Here is a 20,032-nt window from a genome sequence, read left to right on the forward strand (position 1 = left end):
TTAATTAAAAAAAAACAAGGGCGGGGCGGGGAGGGAACCCCCCCCCCCCCCACCTGCCCAATGGAGGCAGGAACTGTGGGGAGCAGGGAACTGTGGGCCTCAGCTCATCAATCACAGGATGGAGGTGATGTCTGGGAGAATCATCCCCAGCCCCACATCTCCTGCCACACTGTGTCCACTCCCAGAGGAAGACTGCGACAGAGACTGGGGAGGTCTTGAGTGGGTCCTCTGGTCGTTGGGGTGATCAGAATGCACTTCCTGGAGAAGAGACATCCCAGGCTTCTCCTCAGTAGAGACTGAGAGACACGAGGACGGGCCTGGTGGCTAAACAGGAACAGCAGCACCAGGTGGTTGTTCATGTGTGTATCTGCATGTGTAGCTGTCTGCATGTGAAGGTGTCACATATGCATGTCTGTATGTGACATGAACGAGTGAGAAGTGATATGCAGGGGCATGTGGGAATCTGTGCATGGCTCTAGGAATGCGTGGCCACGTGTGATTGTGTAGGTATGAGTGCTGTTGAAAGGAAGCTGCTGTTCCCTTGGTGTGTTCCTCACCTAGCCCCAGCCCCAGCCCCCAGCTTTTCCATCACAGACCCTTTAAGAAGACGTTTACGTGATGGGCAGCTGTTTCACTCTGAAAGAGGAAGGCCCAGGGAGAGACGAGGACCTGCCTGAGGTCACATAGAAAGCCAAAGCTGGGATTAAACCACAGGGTGGGGTTATCCACCTACATGACCACATGCCCACTTGGAAGGTCCTTTCTGGTGTCTAACCACACTCTTTTTGCTGCTGTGAGCACTTAGCCCAGCTGTCCCACCCTCAGGCATGGGTAAGGCGTGAGAACAGGCGGCTCAGGTTCCTGGAAGGAGGCAGCTTCTGTGATCTGACCCAGGCAAGGAATGTCCGTCTGTGGCTCCAGGGACACTGACACCTCCCTCCTGTGCCTCCCCCCCTGCCCCCTGCCTGACAGGTGGACAGGAAATGGAAGGGGGGCAGCTGAATAAGCCAGGGACAGTGGAGGAGAGTGCATGTCTGTGCTTGTAGAGTGGCCATGGAGACACACAGGGAACTGTGGGCTTCCATCCACAATGTGCACATGATCGTGAGTGACTCTGTGATTGGCGTGTACATGTCCAGTGTGTCCAGTATGTGTGAAGCTGTGGAGGGGCCTGGGTCAGAACCCCAGGGCCCAAAGCTGGCTTTGCAGCAGAAGAGATGAGGGGGAGAGAGGCATCAGGAGAGCGTCGGTGTAGCTGGTGGAGTGGGCAATGCTGTAGGCAGAGGTGGCTCCACTCCCCAGGTCTGCAGCGTAGAGCCAGGGCCCAGCTGGGACCCCTCAAGGGGCAACCTGTATTCTACCCACTGCTGTCAGCCTCTGGGAAGACTTCTTGGCCCTCTGTCCATCTTGTGTCTGTTCCATGTTCATCCTGTGCCTTTAGTGTCCCTTCCCTATTTGCCCACGGCTGTAGAGCTCTGCATGGGGGTGGGGTGGGGGGCGGCCAAGGACACAGGAAGTGCCTTCTGGGGGCCTGTGGGCCAAGGCCAGAGCTGGCAGCCACCCCAGGAGGAAAGGACATTCCGAGGTCGAGAAGCCTCCACTCCCCGCTCCTGCCACTACCCCCCCTTACCCCCAGCTTCAAAGGAGAAGGGCGCTGGGGGGAGGGGGGGATTGAAGCCTGCAGAGTCAGCTCCCTGCCACCTGGGACTCTTCAGAGGGCACAGCAGGCCATGGCACTGTGTTCACGGGCCCCCTCCCCTGGCCAGCCTCCCCACTGACCAGGCTCCTCTGTTCCCCTCTGAGTGTCCGCCCCGCTCAGACCAGCTTCCCCTTCAAACCTCCCCCTCAAACCAGTTCCTCTCTCTGACTGGGCAGGTCACAGAGGGCCAGGGGCTGAGGGGGGGCTTTGTCTGTCATCTGGCTACTCCTGCCTGGCCCTGGGCCCTGAGCAGGGAAGGGCTTGGGTTTCCTGACAGGGACCAGGTTTCTCAGAGGGAAAAGGAGGAAAGAAAAACAAAGAAAAGGAAGAAAAGGAGTGACTCGCTGCAGCTGGAGCCCAGCTGAGGGGCCGGGTGGGCGGAGGTGGGGGTGCTGGGAGAGACCAAGTGTGAGATTGTGGGACAGTGTGTGATTGGAAGGCCTGTTGTAAGTGTGTCATGAGTTGGGGGAAAAGCTGTTTTTAAGCCATTGTGATTATGAGGTTGTGTGTAACTCTGAGAGGCTTTGTGTGTGTGACTGTGAGACTCTGGGCAGTTGTGTAACTGTGTGATTGGATGCTGTGTGGGACTGACTGTGTTTGCGTGTTACTCAGGGTGAGGTTGTTGCATTTTGAGATCGTCTATATGTGTGAGGCTATGTAGCCAAGGTACCCTGAGAGTGCATGTAAATGTGCCATTGTGTCTGAAACACGGTGACAGCTAGACTACATACATGAGACTGTACATGTGATGGAGTTTAAGCCTCAGTGTATTTTTCAAACTGTGGGTGTAGGAAGGTGCCCAGAATTTCTAGTGTGTTCTCATGTATGAGCCAAACACCATGTGCAAGCATGAGGAGTGTGTGAACAAAAGCTCGTGTGCACACACATCACAGTAGCACAATCTGGGTGGGCAGGCGCGCTCCTAGATGCCCAGGCATACTGAGTTGCCCCTCGTGGGGGCTCCTGAGGTGTCCAAGTGACTGTGTTAGCTAGTGGCAGGGCATCCTTGGTTCCCATGCAGGGCCGTGTGTGCGTGTGCATGCGTGCATGTGCCCCCGCTGGCCCAGGGTTTGTTTGTTTTCCTCCTAATTGGCTTGTTTTTCCATGTCCAGCCCACCAAACCGCATGTTTTTCCTCTCATCTCGCCAGCCCGCCTGGGCTGGAGCCCCCGGCACGCACGAGGCCTGCCCGCCGGCCTAGAGAGGAGGAGGGCAGACTGCCCACACCCTGGGCCAGGCCAGATCGGGCTGGGCAGGGCGGGGTGACCCCTCCACTCCAGCCCCACCCATGCCCCTCCTCCCGCCTAGCATTCAAAGCCCAGGGCCTGTCTCAGCCTTATCTTGCGCCATCCCTCAAGGCAACCCAACTTCTGGACCCCCAAATGCTCCCCTCCTGACTCCCTGCTCATGATTTCTCCCCAGACATCTTCTTTGACCACAGCCATCTCCTCACTCTTTCTGGAGTCTCTGTCCTGACCAATCAAATAAAAATTTCTAAAAACTGGACAAGGAACTGTCCACTTAAAAATAATTTTAATCTCTGGTTTGTTTTAGGTTAAACTCAGAATGATACTGGATCAGCAGTGTTTAGTAAACAAAAGAATGCTACTGAAAGGAACACTGTGATCCTGTTTCCTAATGTGGGGGTCCTTTCATCATCCTAGGAAGGAGAGTCTTTAGAACTCTGTGAGTATCCACCTGAGGGCAGGAAGGAGGATCAGGAGAAGGCAGTTCAGGGACCAGCCTAGTTAAGGAGACTTCCAACAGAAGATGGTTAGGATCAGGTTCCCTTGGAAATAGAGACATAAAAATCTTACATGTTTAGAATAAATATTAAATAATTTTTAGTTTGAATGACCCACAAATCAGGGGTACCTTTATCCTGTTCTCTGAGAGCTGACAAGAAGGATAATCTTGAGTGTTGCCAAACAGTCTCTTGTTACTAATATATAAAGTGACTGAGCCGGTCATGATTAATATCTCCTGTTCCTCTGACCAGGTCTTTAGAAGGAAATAAGGCAATGAGAGATGAGTACCTTTTACTAATGCTATAGTCAATTCGTGGCCAGCTCTCCTCTGCCAGGGAAGGCCTGGGAAACAGTGAGCGCTATATACATAAGGTGTGGGCTCTGGTCACAACAGGACAGCCGTGGGCATGTCTTGTGAGTACAGACTACTTCAAGACCCAATCCCTTCCAATGACCTCTCAAAGAAGATCAACTCATCAGAAAGGGGGGGGCCAGGGTCATCAAGGCCCAGCTATCACTGTAAGTCTTATCCATCCTGAGGACTTTTGGAACCCAAACTGAGAAGACAGGGGTGTGGGTGGCCTCATCCTTTTTCCACAGCACTTAGTAAATAGCCTTTTTACCAGTATAAGGGTTGGGATAGGTGCTCCACCGATCAACCCAGCGGTGGGCCAAGTAGGTTAGGCTGGCCCTGCATTTCTCAAGCTGGCCAACAGGGGTCACTCCACCCCATGATTACAACTCAAATGTTCGATTTTGAATGCCAACTCTCCAGTTTTAATACTTTTCTCCTTTTTTTTTTTTGGCAGCTGGCGGGTATGGGGACCCGAACCTGTGACCTTGGTGTTATAAGGCTGCACACTAACCAACTGAGCCAACCGGCCGGTCTAAACGCTTTTCTCAAAGTCTTTTCCAAAGGGAAATTTACATCCCCACCAAAATGTATTTCCGCACTTCCTTCAGCCCCATTGCTGGGTCAGTGTTTTTCTGGAGGATCATGAGCAACCCTTCAGCCTAAAATTTCACATGGTTGTCCACAACAGTCTCCGGACAGTGGGGCAAGGGCATATTCCCAGATCTCTTAAGCATCTCCTCGGTAGCCTCTGGGGAATAAAGAAACCATTTTCAGGCAGTTAGGTTTTCAGAGTATTCACTCTGTTGGGTGCCTCTGGCTGAGAGCTGGGTGCCTGACCCCCTGACCTTCAGCCACATTGATGGCCTCATCATTCTGACTTCTCTAAACTCTGGTTCCAAATCACACTCACCTGGGCTTCCCTCTGCCTTCCCGCTGGCTCCTTCTTATCTCTTTTCGTGGTTCACTTCTCTCCTTCAACCCCTTTCACACTGATGGTCTGCAGGACTCAGTTCTGGGTCCTCTTCTCTCCTCACCCCACAATCTCTCCCTTGGCCATCTCACCCCCTCCAGGGCCTTAATGCTGAAAACTACCCGAATATCCATCTCCAACACTTGCCTCTCCCCGACCCCATACTCTCAGATCCACTGGCTACCAGCCATCAATTCCTGATTGTCTCCCAAGGATCGCAACCCAATATGTGTGTGGACGTCCGTGGAGCCGCAGATCCCTTGTCCATACAAATTCTCCCTGCCAAACAAAGCTGCAGTGATTTGCCTAAGAGCTTTGTTTGGCCACCAAGGCCTGCGTTGCTTGCTGGGGCATCAGGCCAAAGTGCTGGGGAATCGAAGCATCTCCACCCCAGGAGAATCCCTCAACCAATGATGGATAGGAGTGAGTGTATGAACATCCCAACTCCCTCACTCCTCAGGCAAGATAAAACTCTGAGGTGCAGGTTCTGCATGTGTACCCAGAGTTCTCAGTGGTGACTCCAGTAGCCAAGAGGTAATGTCTGGATAACCCACTATTTATTGGCCAACTTCCCTTTTTCCTATGTCACTTTTCCATTCCCTTATGGTGTTTCCATCACCTGCCAAATAAACTACTTGAATATGAATTTTCATCTTGGGATCTGATTCTAGGGAAACCCAAACTGAGACACTTTTCCTTCCATTTTTCTCCCTGTTGTAGTGATTGGTAGCTCCAACTGCCTTGACTCCTCCCACTCTCTGCTCTCCTGTCCTTCCTACATCTACTCCATCACCAACTCCTGGAGGTCCAACTGCCCCCTCTCAACTTCCTCAACTCCATGCTCTGGTCCCAAGTCCTCATCATCTTTCCTGCATCCAGCAATAGCCTCCTTCCTATCCTGGCTTTGCCCATCTAACCTGCCTCTCTTCACTGCAGTGAGAGGAATCTTTTAAGAACATGACCCAGGGCTGGCTGGTTAGCTCAGTTGGTTAGAACGCAGTGTTAAAAACCAAGGTCAAGGGCCGGCTCGGTGGCGCACTGGAGAGTGCGCCGCGTGGGAGTGCGGCGGCGCTCCCGCCAAGGGTTCGGATCCCATGTGGTGACCGGTTCCCGCTCACTGGCTGAGCGCGGCGCGGGCGCGACACCGAGGGTTGTGATCTCGTACAGGTCAGTAAAAAAAAAAGACAAAAAGGAAAAAAAAACAAAAAACAAAAAACCAAGGTCAAGGGGTTCAGATCTCCATACTGGTCAGCAGCCAGAAAAAAGAAAAGAAAGAAAAAAAAGAACATGACCCAGCTCATCTACTCCCCAGCTCTCTGGGATCATGATCTGACCCCTGACCCCTCATTTACTCCCTCCCCCCATTTATACCAACTCAAGTGGCCTTTTCATGCCCTCCCAGCCTCTGAGGCCTATAATTACTCAGCTCTCTACCAGAAATGATGTTTCAATGTATCTTCCAAATCCTCCAAATCTCCATGTGCTTCCTACTCCAGGAAGCCTTCCTCCTTCCCTGGGGCCTCCCAGAGTATGCATACCTATATGTGCATAATCACACATCCCATTTCCCTCCCTAATGCCCTCTGGCCAGCCCCTGTGGAAGCACACACAGTGAGGCCACTCCAGCTCAGAGATGTGACCTTAGGATCCCCCACCCAGGCGCCAGATAGGCCATGCCTTGCCAGCCTTCCTCTGCCCATTTATCATAGCAGACAGGGTTTCAGGATCTCAAAGACCTCCAGGGGGTGGGATACATGGGTGAAACGTCCGGGGTTCTGGCTTCAGTGGACAAGACTGGGCTCAGAGGTAAGATGAACAGGCTAGGATAGGATCAGAGGGCACGTGTCAGGCTGCACCCTCTCCTCTCCTTGCCCCCCAACAGAAACAGGACTTGATCTGGGCCTCGAGGAAGGTGGGAGGTCGGAAGAGAGATTGGGAGCAACACTCACAGCCCACGTGTAGCAGGACTTGGTGGCGCAGGTGCCAGGAGTCACGGTGGAAGCAGGCGTAGAGGCCACTATGGCCCAGTTCCAGGCCATGGAGCACGAGCTGAGAGCCGTTGAGCAGGTCAGGGGCCAGGTCCGTCCCATTCACCCGCCATGTCACAGCTGCATCCCAGTTTGCTGTTCCACATGGCAGTGTCACATCTGAGCCCAGGCGCTCGTACTGCACGTGGGGTGCCTCTGGGGGGTGGAGGCAGGGAGGGCACAGGGCAAAAGTCACAGGTCACGGCCCTGCCCAGCATTGCCGGGTGAATGTGCATGGGAGACAGTCCATGAGCAGGAGTCGTCTCGGTGACAGGCTCCGTGTCTGACCACGTGAGTGTCTTGGGGAGATGGGGAGTGTGCAAAACCTCTATGGATGTGCAAGTGTGCAGGTATGTGAGTGTCTCCAAATCTGTATGTGTGTGTGAGTGTACAGGGACTGTGTGCGTGAATGGACAATCTCTGTGTGTTTGTGTGTGTGTGAGTGAGAGAGAGTGTGTTTGTGTAGTAGTGGGAGGGGTCAGTTCTCAGTGAAAACCCAGTTTGCCTCCAGTCCTTGGGACATTTAAGAAGTTTTCCTGACCCCCATGACCCTAGCCTTTTGCCACCAACAGGGCCAGCTCCAATCACAGACATCCGTTAGCCAAGCAAGTTGGTGTTGACAGGCCCCACTCACTCTCAGACTCCTTTCTCTGTCTCTCCCTATCTATTTCTCTCCCCGCTGCCTCTCTCCCTCTCCCTGACTCCACCCTCCACCCCAGCCCAACAGCCATCCAGGTCTTGGGCAGCAGCAGGGAGAATGGGCAGGATGCGAACTCTAGGGAACTCCTGGCAGCTGTCAACTTCGTGAAGCAGGAGTTGCTTAGGGCCAGTTGTGGAGATGGTGTGTGTGTGCTGGGACTCAGTTGAATGCTCTGACCATTCCTCTCCTGCCCCCAGGAGGAGCCTGTCAGAGCCAAAAGCACAGCCCAGCCCTGCCCTTGGCAACCCAGGCGTGATAGACTGAGCCCAGGAGACTGGAGACGGAAGGATGGAGGCAGCACCTGTCTAACGGCAGTGCCTGGTGGGGGAGGCAAGCGGGACAGAGACCGTCAGAGAGGCAGATCTCCAGACAGCAGGAGAGAAGCAAGCACACAGAGCCAGGTCGGAGTCTCAGGACCGCCCCCATCCCCTTCTCATCCTGCCCCCTGAGCCTGGAAGGACAGATGCTCCCAGTTCAGCCAGATCTGTGAAGTGAGGGTGGGAGGGGAGAGAAGGGAGGGGGAGGGGGCTGCAGGATCCCTCGTTAACACTCCCTCACATCTCCCCTCCAGAGAGCCACCCCGCTGAGTTGGGGGATTTTCAGAGGCAATTCCTGTTAACGAGCCAATTAAGTTGGGCCAGTGGCCTCTTAATTAGACTTGTTAACACCACCAGGACTGTGGGGGGGGGGATCCCCCTCCAGCAGTGAGCCACCCCTTTTCCCCCATTGCAACCCCTTCCCCAGCATTGCTTTTCTCTGTGCTGGAACATCTGTCCCTGTTTGCGTCCTCTGTTGTCCTCCCTGTGCCAAGGTCTCTCGGTATCTCTAGGTCTCTCCCTCACTGATGGTCTCTGTCCTGCCCCTCTCTGAGCCTCTCTGTCCCTGTTGGAGGAGAGGGAAGCAGGAAACCCAGCCAGCCTTGACCACTCATCTGTGGGGCCTGGGACCAGCCGAAGAGAGGATGAACAGGCGGAAAGGCGGTGGCTGGGGGCCTTGGAGGCCACAGCTGTGAGGCTGGACCATAGACTGAATGGGGACCTCCCCCTGACCAGAGGCCCAGTGTCCAAGACTCAGGCCATCGAGCCCCCCTCCCAATCCAACAGCTCCAGCCACTGAGCCCCCCTCCAGCCTCCCTTCCAAAAACCTGGAGCTTCCAGGAAGCATGCCAAGCCCCTCTCTCTGCACCCTCCCCCCCACAGCAAAGACTTTGCATCCAGCTGCCTGAGGAGGAGGTTGAAAACTGACCGTTGGGGAGGGGGTGTGGCCATCATGGTCCCAGCGGCAACACATCAACACTGACCAACAGCAGCTCAGAATTGACAGGGACCCAGCACAGCCTTCAAAACTGGGGGCAGGTACAGCCACAGGTGAGGAACAGCAACCCAACAACACAACAAATGTAATGGACACGGGATAGCATTTCCCCACCACACCTTGTCCACCTCACAAAGGAAACAAAACACAACCTGACAACAATGACAAACCAAGGATGTAAGGGCAGGGCGGGAATGAAAAGATGATGACACATGACAGAAAACAACTACAGCCTATAATGCAGAGGTGCAGGGGCGACATGACATGACAATCACGCAGTGTCACAACCACCACAGTAACACAATGGCAATACACACGGCCATGCAACAGCCCCAAAGATGGCAATGATTTAATCCTTTGTCTCTGAACAGCTCTCCTCCCGCCCTGTGGGTGCCCCTACTGATGTGCTGTCCATTTCAGAAATTAAATCAAGCAGCAGGGGGAGGATGGGGATCTTGGCCCTGACGCGGTGACAAATGCTCCAAAGGAATCAGCTGTGAAAAGGTTGTTAGAAGCCAGGATGAGAGACAGAGACAGGATGAGGTCATGGACATGGAGAATACAGAGGGACAGAGCTGACGGCTCCCTCACACCTGCGCACACAGGCTCACATGGGGACCACATGCCAGAAACAGTCCCCCCCGGGCATCCTAAGCAACTTTACTTTGCCGAGGACAGTGACCCACAAAGAAGAAGAAGCACACACAGGACAGTCGTCTACAAGTTCACAGTCACTCATGGGTTCAGAGTCACACGAGGACACCATTCCGGTTCAGGGATGGTAACACCTGATACATGATCACAGGCATGCACAAGAAGGGCATCGTCACCCAGAGGCCCAGTTACATATGGGGACACAGTCTCACACACAGAGAAACAGTTTAACAGGGACACACACACAAAGAGAAACAGAGAGATACTATCGCACATGAGGTAGTCTCAGACACAAGGCTACATACAGCCCCACAAAGAGTACAGTCACACACAGCATAGCCCACAAGGATACAGCCACACAGAGAAACACACTCAAACAGAGACACAGTCTCACCCACACAAGAACAGTCTCACTCACAAGGACAGCCTCACACACTCAGAGATGTGGCCTTAAGCCCAGGGCCTTGCTCACGTGTGGCCCTACCTTTACACACAGTGGGATAGACCACCAGCAGACCCTAGGAAGGTCCAGTCAGCAGCCCTGGGGCCAGACAGACTCTCTCTGGGTCTTAGTGTTGGTCTCATGAGGAAAAGGCCACAGAAGCTCCACCTACTACCCTCCCTGAACCCACAACCTTGACAGTGGCAGAGCTAAGCCACTAGGGTCTGATCCATGCCTGGGCTCTGGAGATGTTACCACTCTCTCTGCCTCTACCCAACCCAGCTGAGGTGAAGAGGGGCAGGACCCATCCAAGGGGGGGTTAAGGGAGCCTCACTCTAGGTAAGTTTCCAGCTCAGACCTTGTACTGATGTGGCTGTTTGAGGTGCTGCCTCAAATGCAGGAGAGGGGCTGGTGGTCAAGTTAAGGGGACACCTGTTTCCCCAGCAGGGGCACAGTTCCCTGTCCTGTGTGCTATGGGAAGGACTCGGCCCTCACTGGACAAATATGTGGGGGAAGCGCGGGGAGGCTGCCAATGGCCCAGACCCTCAGCAACCCTTCCCTCCTCCAGCCATTCCAGGTGACTGGGCTGCCCCTTTCCTCAGTGCACCAGCCCTCTCCCACTGTAACCCTGCCTGTCCCCACCTTGTTCTCAGTCCACTGTCTCTTTCCCCATCTTCCCTCTGGAATAAGGCTGAAGATAAAAGGAAACAAGCAGTCTTGCTCACTGTCTATCAGTGCCTCCTACTGCACCCCTATAAAGCTGCAGAATATCACCTTTCACCCAGATACTATACAGGGGCCCTGCTCCTATCCCCCTGAACTCCCATCCCACCTGCCTGTCCCCTATACCCACCGCAGTGGAAAGAGGAATAGATCATTTCAAGCCAGAGACGCCATGAGCATGTGACCACCCGGTGTAACTGTGGAGAACTGTGCCTAAGAGATATCAATGGGTCATACTACATATCAGTATCACATGACAACATGTCCCTCTGGATGTTCATGTATGACAATGCTAGCGTATGCCAGTGTGACTCTTGGGTGGTGTCAGCATACAGCTGTGCCAGTAAGGGTTCATGCCCAGCTCTGGGAGGGGGTTGGCGGGCAGCTCCCCAAAGCACTTACCTTGTGGACTGTGTCTCTGGGTGTAGACAACGGCGGCGGCAGCAGCAAGCACAGCACAGCAGGCCCAGGGGACAGGAGCAGCCATCTGTTGGGAGAAACAGGAGTCGGGGAGGGGGCAGCATCAGCTCAGGCAGGAACCTCCTAGGGACCCCCCCCCCTTCACTGTTCTCAGCCAAGACTGGGAAATCCCAGCCCTAGGGCCAGGGCACCTTGACCCCGAATGCCCTTCTTAATGGGGCTCAGGATCCTCTTTCAAGCAATAGAAAGCAATATTATTGGCATCTGTAGGCAAAGGTTTGCTAAGACGGTAGAAGGCAATCTACAGTGGTTTGCTGTTCGATAAGACTGCTGGCTGCAGAATGTAGTCAACCACGGATGAGTTATAGAACATTGGGAATGCCAGGGCCATTTTTCTAAAAAAGAAGATAACTTTACTCGTGAGGTTGGTTAATTAGCTATAAACATCACAGACTGAAAGGGTGATGTTTTAATTTAACTGGAGGTCCATACTTCTCCAAATTGCCTTGAATGGAAGGCTCCCTACTATGCTCCTGGGGAGAAAGCTTGCATGCTCAGGAGTCCCTTGGATCTGTCCCCAGGTCCTCTGCTGTAAGCCTTGCACTGGGCTCTGAGACACAGAACAGCAGGGTACCAGGGCAGTGGTACGTGACCCAGGTCAGATGTGACTTTTGCTTTATTGTACACCAATGATCAATAGAAAATGAGGGATTTCATATGTAAGTCCTTGTCAGGAACCCCAGCCCATACTTCACTCCTGCCATGTGCCCCCAGGAGCCTGGGATCCCCAGCCCAGCAGATGTGGAGCGTTGTTTATACACATTCATGTGGGTACAAAAAGCACAGTCACAACATGCCCCCAGAAGCCAGGATGGATCCAGTGGCTGCCCACCCGGTGTCCTGCTTCCTGGGATGGGTCCAACTGCTCCCACCACCACCCCCCCACCCAAGTCATGCTCACACCTGAGGGCAGGGAAATAACTATTTTCTGCAGAACGGTCCCCAAATGTGATCATTTCCCCTTGCCCCCAGTCTGAGGAGTGAGAGGGACTGTCGACCACACAGAAGCAGAGATTCAGACAGAGACACTGAGAGACTCAATCAGGGACACTGTCAGGAATATAGCCAGCCACACAGTAAATTCACCAGCCAGAGTAACTGCCCAACAGAACCAGACAGAACACCAAAGAAACAGCTCCACACACGGTGGAAGACATACTAGAGAATGCTAGAAGACCATAAGACAAAGCCAGAGAAACAGGTACATATAACCAGACAACCAGCCAGAAGAATGGTCAGAGATTAGCTGACAAACAACCAAAGGACTTGCCAGAAACACTGTAAAAGACTCTGCCAGACCCAAGCAGACATACTGCCAGAGGAAGAGCAAGGAGCACAGGCAGAGAACCCATCAGCGACAGAGCCAGAGAACTAGAGACACTGTCAGAAACGGTGCCAGAGAAACTGTCTGACACACAAGCAGAGAAATACCAGAGAAACCGATAGACACAAACAGGCAAACACCCAGAAAAACAGCTAGAGATAGAGCCAGAGGCACAGCCAGATGCTCAGTCAGGAAGTATCTACACCACTAAAACTGCCAGAGACACTATCAGACAGAGTCAGACACACTGTCAGGGACACAGCCAGAGACACTGTTAGAAATACTTCCAGAGAAACAGCCAGAAAAACTGACAGACACACACTGCCAGATATACTCAGAAAAAGAGCCAGAGACACAGCTAGAGACAGTGCAGACACAGCCATACAAGAAGGGAGACAAATGTAGGGGATGACAGCCTGTAGCAGTTGGGGGTTGTTTGGAGAGTTGGACTTCCTTGGGCTCCTTTAAGAGAGGGCTCCTGCCTGCCCATTGCTATACTCGACCCTCCCCAGGAAAGTTCCCTCATCTGAACCTGCTTTTCCTTCCAGTCACAGCTACAGGGGCTCTGACTTCCTCTCCCTGGCATAGCTCATCTCTCTATGCCCCATGTGGCCCCGGCTACCCTTCCCACCACAGTGACCCCTGGGGCCTCAGCTACCACTTTGCCCTGCTCCTTGTGACCCCCAGCTACTCCCCCATCTCCAGCTACTCCTCAGACCTAGGAGGTTAAGACAATGGCCAAAGTCACACAGCCAGCAAGTGGTGGAACCAAGAAATGAATCCTGGACTGTTTGGAGTCAGAGCTGGAGCCGAAGAAAGAGAGAGATAGAGGCAGGGGGCAGATATGCAGGTTCCCCATCTCAGTCCTTGCCAATAGCCCTCAGGCCCTCCCCCACCATCTCTGCCATCTGTCCATGCCTTTCTCCTCACAGCCTGGAAGATTCTCTGCCTCAGTGCCAGGTCCACTGCCCACTACATGGGAGCAGGAACCAGGGCACCAGCAGGCAGATGAGCAGCAGAGTGGACTGAGGTTATAGGATGGGAGTGTTGAGGGGAGAAGAGGAACGGCATGACCCTCTGCTGCCAGCCTTCCTGGTCACAGTCAGGTGGGGGGGGTGTTAAGATGGCCAGGCACACACACAAACACACCCCCCCATGAGTGAGCGCACGCCCCGTGTCCATGCACACCCACACGCAAACGCTCAGCCCCCTCAGGGGGAGGGGTGGCTTCTTCATCAAAGTCGCCTCCATCAGCCCGATGAGTTACTGTAAGGGCCGGGCCCTGGGCCAACGGGGCTGCAGCCACAGGAGACGGGCGCTGCTGAGAGCGAACACTGCAGAGAGTGGGGGTGGGGCACAAAGCCAGACACTGCAGGGTTGGGGACACCCAGAAAAGGGAGAGACCCAGGGAGGGGAAATGGTGAAGCAGGGAGAGGCAGGGAAAGACGGAGCTAGGGAGAAAGGAAGAGTTGCAGGGAGAATGAGAAGGCACACAGGAGATGGGCAGAGACCTTAGGGCAGAGGAAGAGACAGATCCAGAGAATGGCAAAGCCCCCTGGCAGAGTCTCTGCACCCACCTAGAGCACCTCCATGAGCCCACCTGATGCCTCTAGCGTGAGGAAGGACAGTGGTCAGGGCAGCAGTGCTGACTGATGCAAGGCAAGAGCAGGGCCTTCCTAGGGGCCTGAGGGAGTCTCACTGGGGATTGAGGAGCCCAGCCCCCAAGGGACAAGGTGGACTAAAGCCTCAGCCCTACCCTGCCCTGGCAGATGTAGAATGCCCCAGGCTAGTTTCACTTCCCCCTTTCCTCAGTGTCCCAGCTGGGCCCACTCTCCTGTGTGGGGAGGCTGAGGCCAGAGGCATCCAGGACATACCCTTCCCTAACTCACCTCAGACCACCCATCCCAGGGCAAAGAGCATCTTTCCCAGGAATTTTCCAAGTCCACACCCCATGGCTCTGTGATAGATCTGGAGGATAAATCCACAGAGCCCCACATAAGGGCAATGCAAACTGGCCCAGGCTGCCTGCAGGCCCCTCGAAGAGGTCAGTCCCAGAATGAGGAGGAAACAGGGTGCAGCCCACTAGCAAGAGAGGAGTGCAGTGCCCAGCAGCCCCTAAACCCCTCGTCAGCACAAGGGTCCCAGCACCTCTCCCCACACAGAACCCCGGTATCATCATTACATGCACACACAGGTGATACATGAAGAGACAAATTCTGAGGCCCCAAGTCACTGCCTCTGTCCCACTGTGACACAAAGGTATCATTACACAGTTGTAACACGCAATCGAAATGACACAGTTGCACCACTGACAATTACACACAGGAACGTTGACAGTTACCACAATTACAATGATGCAGTGAGTGAGTCACATACAATGACACCAACAAACACACCTGTTGACACTGACATGGTCACAGTGACAGTAACCTCAGAATCCAAGATGCAATGAGACTGACAGTCACATAGAGTAACCGATAGTGACATCAACGCAGGGACACAGGGATGGTGACAGACTCAGTAATAATCGCACAGATTGACAGCAGTCCACAGTAGTAATGGCACCCATGGAGGCTGACAGTCACCATCAGTAACACGGATACAGTGACAGGCTCCAGACCAGGGTCCTCAATTACCCAGTTTTAAAGTCTGGCTTAGGATCCAGGACCCAAGACCCCTCTTGCCAGTCCTAGCAATGTCCCAGTTGCACTGCATGCCCACCCTCATCCCCTGCCCAGCTGAGGGCAGAACCTGGGGGTGGGAGGTGTGAGTTTTAGAAAGCTTCTATTTATCCCTTCAGAATCATAGGCAGCAGTTTAGGTTACACAAGGCCAACCCTGGGGAATCCCTGCCACGGCCAGGTTGGGGGTGGGGGGTATGAGCACCATTGACTGGGTCTCAGCTCTAATTGTGAGTATGGGTCTGTAATAGTGTGTTCTGAGATTTGGGGAGTAGGCTGGTGTGGGTGGGCTGAGGGTTGGGTAGGCTCAATCTGGTCTGGACAATGAATGAGCAGGGAGGCCTCATGTAGTGACCTAAAAGAAAGATTACTGTTCCATCTCCAAGGTGGAGAACTGAGATCCAAAGGTCATTGGCCCAAACTCCCCGCATTGCAGAGGATCAGGGTGGAGTAAGGAATATTCATCTGATGAAGGGTATCTTGCCCAGTACAGGGCTGAGATGACTCTCCACAGATTTCAGTACCTCCTTGGCAATCCCAGACTCCAGAATCCTGCAATGTGAGGGGAAAAGGCACCCTTTGTCCTGGAGACTAGTCACCTTGCCTTCTCCCCACAACAGCCCTAGAGGGCCATCTCTGGGAATGAGGCAAGAACACAAGACACAGCATGGACTAACCGATTCAAACACCTGGGGAACTCTCGAGGCCCAGAGCTGCACAGGAATTAGGATGGAGAAAGGAAGAGAGACACATGTACTTGGAGATGGAGAAAGGAAAGAGACAGAGCAGGGGCTGAGATGAAGGACATGGTGGGCAGGGAGGAACAGCACTGGCCGAGGGGAAATCTGGGAGAGACAGTCGGGGCGGGAGGGAAGCTCCAGGAGGGGGAGGAGGGGCTGAGGCCGGGAGGCCCCCAGATCCCACCAGGCCTAGGCAGCCTGGACAGCGTGGGCGGTGGGGGCGGGGGCAGAGGCCTGAGCGGTACAGAGGCTGGGGGGGTAGGGGGACCAGGCCAAGGAGGGAGGCCTGGTCCCTGGCAGCTGGCCCGGCAGGCCCCCCACCAAGGAGGGGGCGGGCCGGGTCAGGGGCCCGCTCCTTGGCTGGGGCCGCCTGGTCCCTGGCAGCTGGCCCGGCAGGCCCCCCACCAAGGAGGGGGCGGGCCGGGTCAGGGGCCAGCTCCTTGGCTGGGGCCGGCTGGCCACGGGCAGGCTCCCACTCCCTATGGCGTCTCTCACTCCCGTCTCCGAGTCTCTTGTCTCTTGCTCTTTCTTTCTTTCCTCCTCTCTGAATCCAGACCTGCCCGTCTTTCAGATCTCAGTGCCCTCACCCAGAGTGGTGAAAGACCCAGGAGCTGTGCAAAAGTTCAGGATTTAAGCCTTATCTTTTCCTGGGACACCACACCCCCACCTATTCCAGGGGCAAGCCTCAGTGCTCAGGGGAAGGGGCCTCACCCAAGCAGAGGCCCCCTGCTCCCCCTTAGAAGGGGGCAGGATAAACTTAGCACCAGTGGGAGGGGGGCCAGAAGGGAGGCAGGGAGAGCAGTCCCCCAGCTCTAGTCGCTGGCTGAGGTTGTGGAAAAGGAGGAAGCCCAACGTGAGTTAGGGGTGGGTATCCGCACCTGCTGTTGTGACCTCCACAGCCAGAGATGGGAGGCTGGAGGGGACAAGATTCTGATGGATTTTGGCAGCCACCTGGACTCAAACCCCCCAGCCCAGCCTCTTGCACTGTGGGGACCCTGAGATCAGCATGTGAGTGCCCTGCTGCATGTGTGTGCAGGCGTGTTGTGGCGGGGAGACTGGGGCCATCCCATGATGGGCCTGGCTGGGCAGCTGGAGAGCTGCCTGTGCCCACTTGGGACTCTGCATGCTGCCTGGTGACTGGGGCATGGACACACAGGCTTGTGCTGAAGCAGCGCTCTAGATGCAGAAGGCCTGGCCTTTCTTCCTCAAAAGTCAGCTGGTCCAGCCCCTACCTCTTGAATGGGGAGCAGGAAAAGGCACATGAGCTCTGGATAGCTTCAGAAAACCTGAGGCAAAAGGGCCACATCCCCTAACACCCAACCCCCATCCACAGTCTCTTCTGGCTTCCAGAAATCAGGAGGACCCCTCTACCCAGGAAAGGCCCATACGCCAGTCAGGTTAAGTCTGTGGGGAAAGGGGTGCTGCTCCTCTTGGAGAGACAGAATGCTGCAGTAGGAGGTTAGACGGCTGGAAGAACTCCATGAAGTGTGGGGGATGGACAGAGTGATAGGGCTAAATGAGACTTCCCTTAGCTGGGGGTGGGGGCGGGAATAGGGAGGCTGCAAGGCAGGGCCCTCCATGAAGACAGAAGGATACAGAACAGCTTTCCAGATTTGCAGGCTGGAACAAAGACCTATTTGCCTCAACATCTACCACACCCAACCGTTGGCCCCATGACTACTATGGTGCAGACACCCTTGAGTCCATACACAGAGGCCCATGCATGCGAGCTCATGCACACACACACACAAAGTGGAGGTGGCAGGCAGTACATGTGAAGCATTGGTTTGTAACGAAAAGAGCCGAAGATGGTCTTTCTGACATAGCCAGAGTTGAGTGAGGAAACAGAAGCTTTGACCATCTTCGTGGAACAGCGTTCTCTTCTCTCTGCCCCCCTAACATGCGTGCGCACTGCACATGCCACTTCTGAGGAACCTTCTGGTCTGTTAGGCAAGAGCAAGCCATCCTTCCTCCCCCTTCCTCCCCTCCTCACAGTGGGGAAGCCAGAGCAATCTGTTCCTGATGGATAAACACAGGCATGAGTACTCACATACACATGCTCACATACACACCAGTGATTCAGGGACACAGGACCCAGTGCACACACTTCACCCCAAGATACAGTACACACTTGGGCTCTCACTATACCCAGAAGAGCTGCCCAAAGCCCCCTTCCACATACATACAGCCAGAGCTTTACAGACACACCCAGGCAACCTCTTGCAGACACTGGCATTCAGAGTCTACCACCATGGCCACACATCACAGCCGCCCACATGGACACCCGCTGCCACAGCCTCGCACACACTGGTGAGCATGCACATACGCATTACAGTCACAGTCACACACACAGACTACCTCACACAAAACAGTCATGGTCACATATATGGACACTATCACACATTCAGAACAGTCGACCTTCCACACATATCCATTGTACACCTCCAGAAACACAGAGCCCCCAGTCACCCTCAGCCTCTCGTACCCCACACCCAGCAACGGGAACTACACAGATACACACTCACAACAGTCACACCATGCTGGGACCTCAGGCTGCCTAGCTGTGCTTGACAGAAGAGGGATAAAACCCAGGGTGACCTAAGGCAGGAAGGAAAGGGAAAGAAGGAACTTTGTTGGTCCCTAAATAGTAAGGAAAGAGACAATTATTTCCTAAGCAGCTCCTTCCTCCCTTCTTTCAATGGCATTAGGGAATGAAGGGAGATCCAGGCCAGACAGGAGCGGTGAGGAAGCCCCTGGGTGACAGAAATGGTGGCACTAGTAGCAGCAAGAGCCAGAAAACCCCAGAAACTAGCCCACTCCCCAGGTCCTGACTGCCTCCCCTCCTCACTGCCTCTTCTGCAGGATGAGGATGGATAGCATCTCCTAGCCTAGCTATCTGCTGTGTAGTCCCAGGCCTCTTTGAAACCTCTCTGTGCCCATAACTGTTTATAAGGCACCCAGATGTCAGGCCTGGCTGCAGAAGGGGCAGAGGATGGGAAGGAAATGGGACCTTGACCTCAACCTCAACCCCAACCAAAGCCCTGTCATCACTGTCAGGTCCAAAGAGAGGTGAGGGCAGATGTCCAGCAGCAAGCAGGCAGGAGGGCAGCAGGCAGAGCAGGTACTTCACTAACAAACCACTGAGGACAAGAGTTCTAAAGTGTCCTTGGACCCTGAAGCCCCACTCCCCATCACAGGAGCAGATGCTGAGTGGCTGTCCAGGCAGAATGGAATCCAAGCCGTGCTGACTAGGCCCCAACCCCATGAACAATTGGCAATGTTGTTGACATCCTCGCCACTTGGCTACTCCAGGTGTAGCTGGGGCCGTGATGTCCCCATCTTAAAAGGAGCCTGATAGGGCTCCATGGAAGCCAGGCAGGGAGCAAACACCAGGCAGCAGGACCTAAGGCAACCACGAAAGAGCAATACCATAAAGCCAGGTGATTGGGACTTACGGAAAGCAGGCAGTGGGGACAAAAGAAATCAGGTAGCAAGGTGTAAGAAAACTAGGTGACAAGGCCAAAAAGAAGGGAGGCTGTGGGGGCCAAATGAAACCAGGCAGTGGGGACTAAAGTTAGCTAGGAGGTGTGGACAAATGAAGCCAGGCAAGAGGCCCACAGGATGTGAGAAAAGAAAGATACCTGGCGCTCATCCCCTCTGTCTAGATGTCACCCCCACACCTTGGGCCTGTCTCTTTGTAGCCCCCCTCCCACCCAAGCGGTGGTCCCCTCCCCCAGGCCGATGGACACAGCCAGAGCCCCCTCCCCTTTCAGAGGCCTGGTCCGATTGCAGCCAACGGGCCCCGGCCCCATCCCTGGGACCTCAGGAAGTCCCAGTCCCTCCCACCGGCTGCAGAGGCAAGGGGGGCTGTGGGGAGAGAAAGAGAAGAGAAGAGAGACAGCTTGGCAGGGGGAGCACGCCGAGCAGCCGCGGGGGGCGGGGGCCGAGAAAGGAGCGGGAAGCGCCGAGGCGGGCTGGCTGGCGGGCGCGGGCGGGGGGCGTCTCGGCAGTGGCGGCGGGGGTGACAAGTCCTCCGGCCCTGCGGCCACTGACCTGGGTCCCCGCGCACGCGCCCCGTCGGTGCCTCCAGCGCTCCGCGGCCGCCCGCGGGCATCGGATCCCCAGGGTTCGGGGCTGCGGCGCGAGCAGCCCAGGCCGGCCTGGAAGGCAGGAGCAG

The 20,032-nt window shown here is 54.8% G+C and overlaps 1 protein-coding gene across 2 annotated transcripts in view; it reads right to left on the reverse strand.

The window, feature by feature from the left end:
* The window catches only part of CNTFR (ciliary neurotrophic factor receptor), a 31,744-nt gene that overhangs the window by 7,964 nt on the left and 3,748 nt on the right, over nucleotides 1-20,032 (reverse strand). For both annotated transcript variants that reach the window (XM_008590306.1, XM_008590308.1), the window contains exons 2-3: nucleotides 11,034-11,118; nucleotides 6,721-6,954 (exon numbers count right to left, since the gene is read on the reverse strand). In XM_008590306.1, the coding sequence (XP_008588528.1) occupies nucleotides 6,721-6,954; nucleotides 11,034-11,118 (319 nt within the window). The remainder of the gene's footprint in view (nucleotides 1-6,720; nucleotides 6,955-11,033; nucleotides 11,119-20,032) is intronic.

This window comes from Galeopterus variegatus, unplaced genomic scaffold, assembly GCF_000696425.1.
Source record: "Galeopterus variegatus unplaced genomic scaffold, G_variegatus-3.0.2 Scaffold5987, whole genome shotgun sequence".
Classification (NCBI taxonomy): Eukaryota; Metazoa; Chordata; class Mammalia; order Dermoptera; family Cynocephalidae; genus Galeopterus; species Galeopterus variegatus.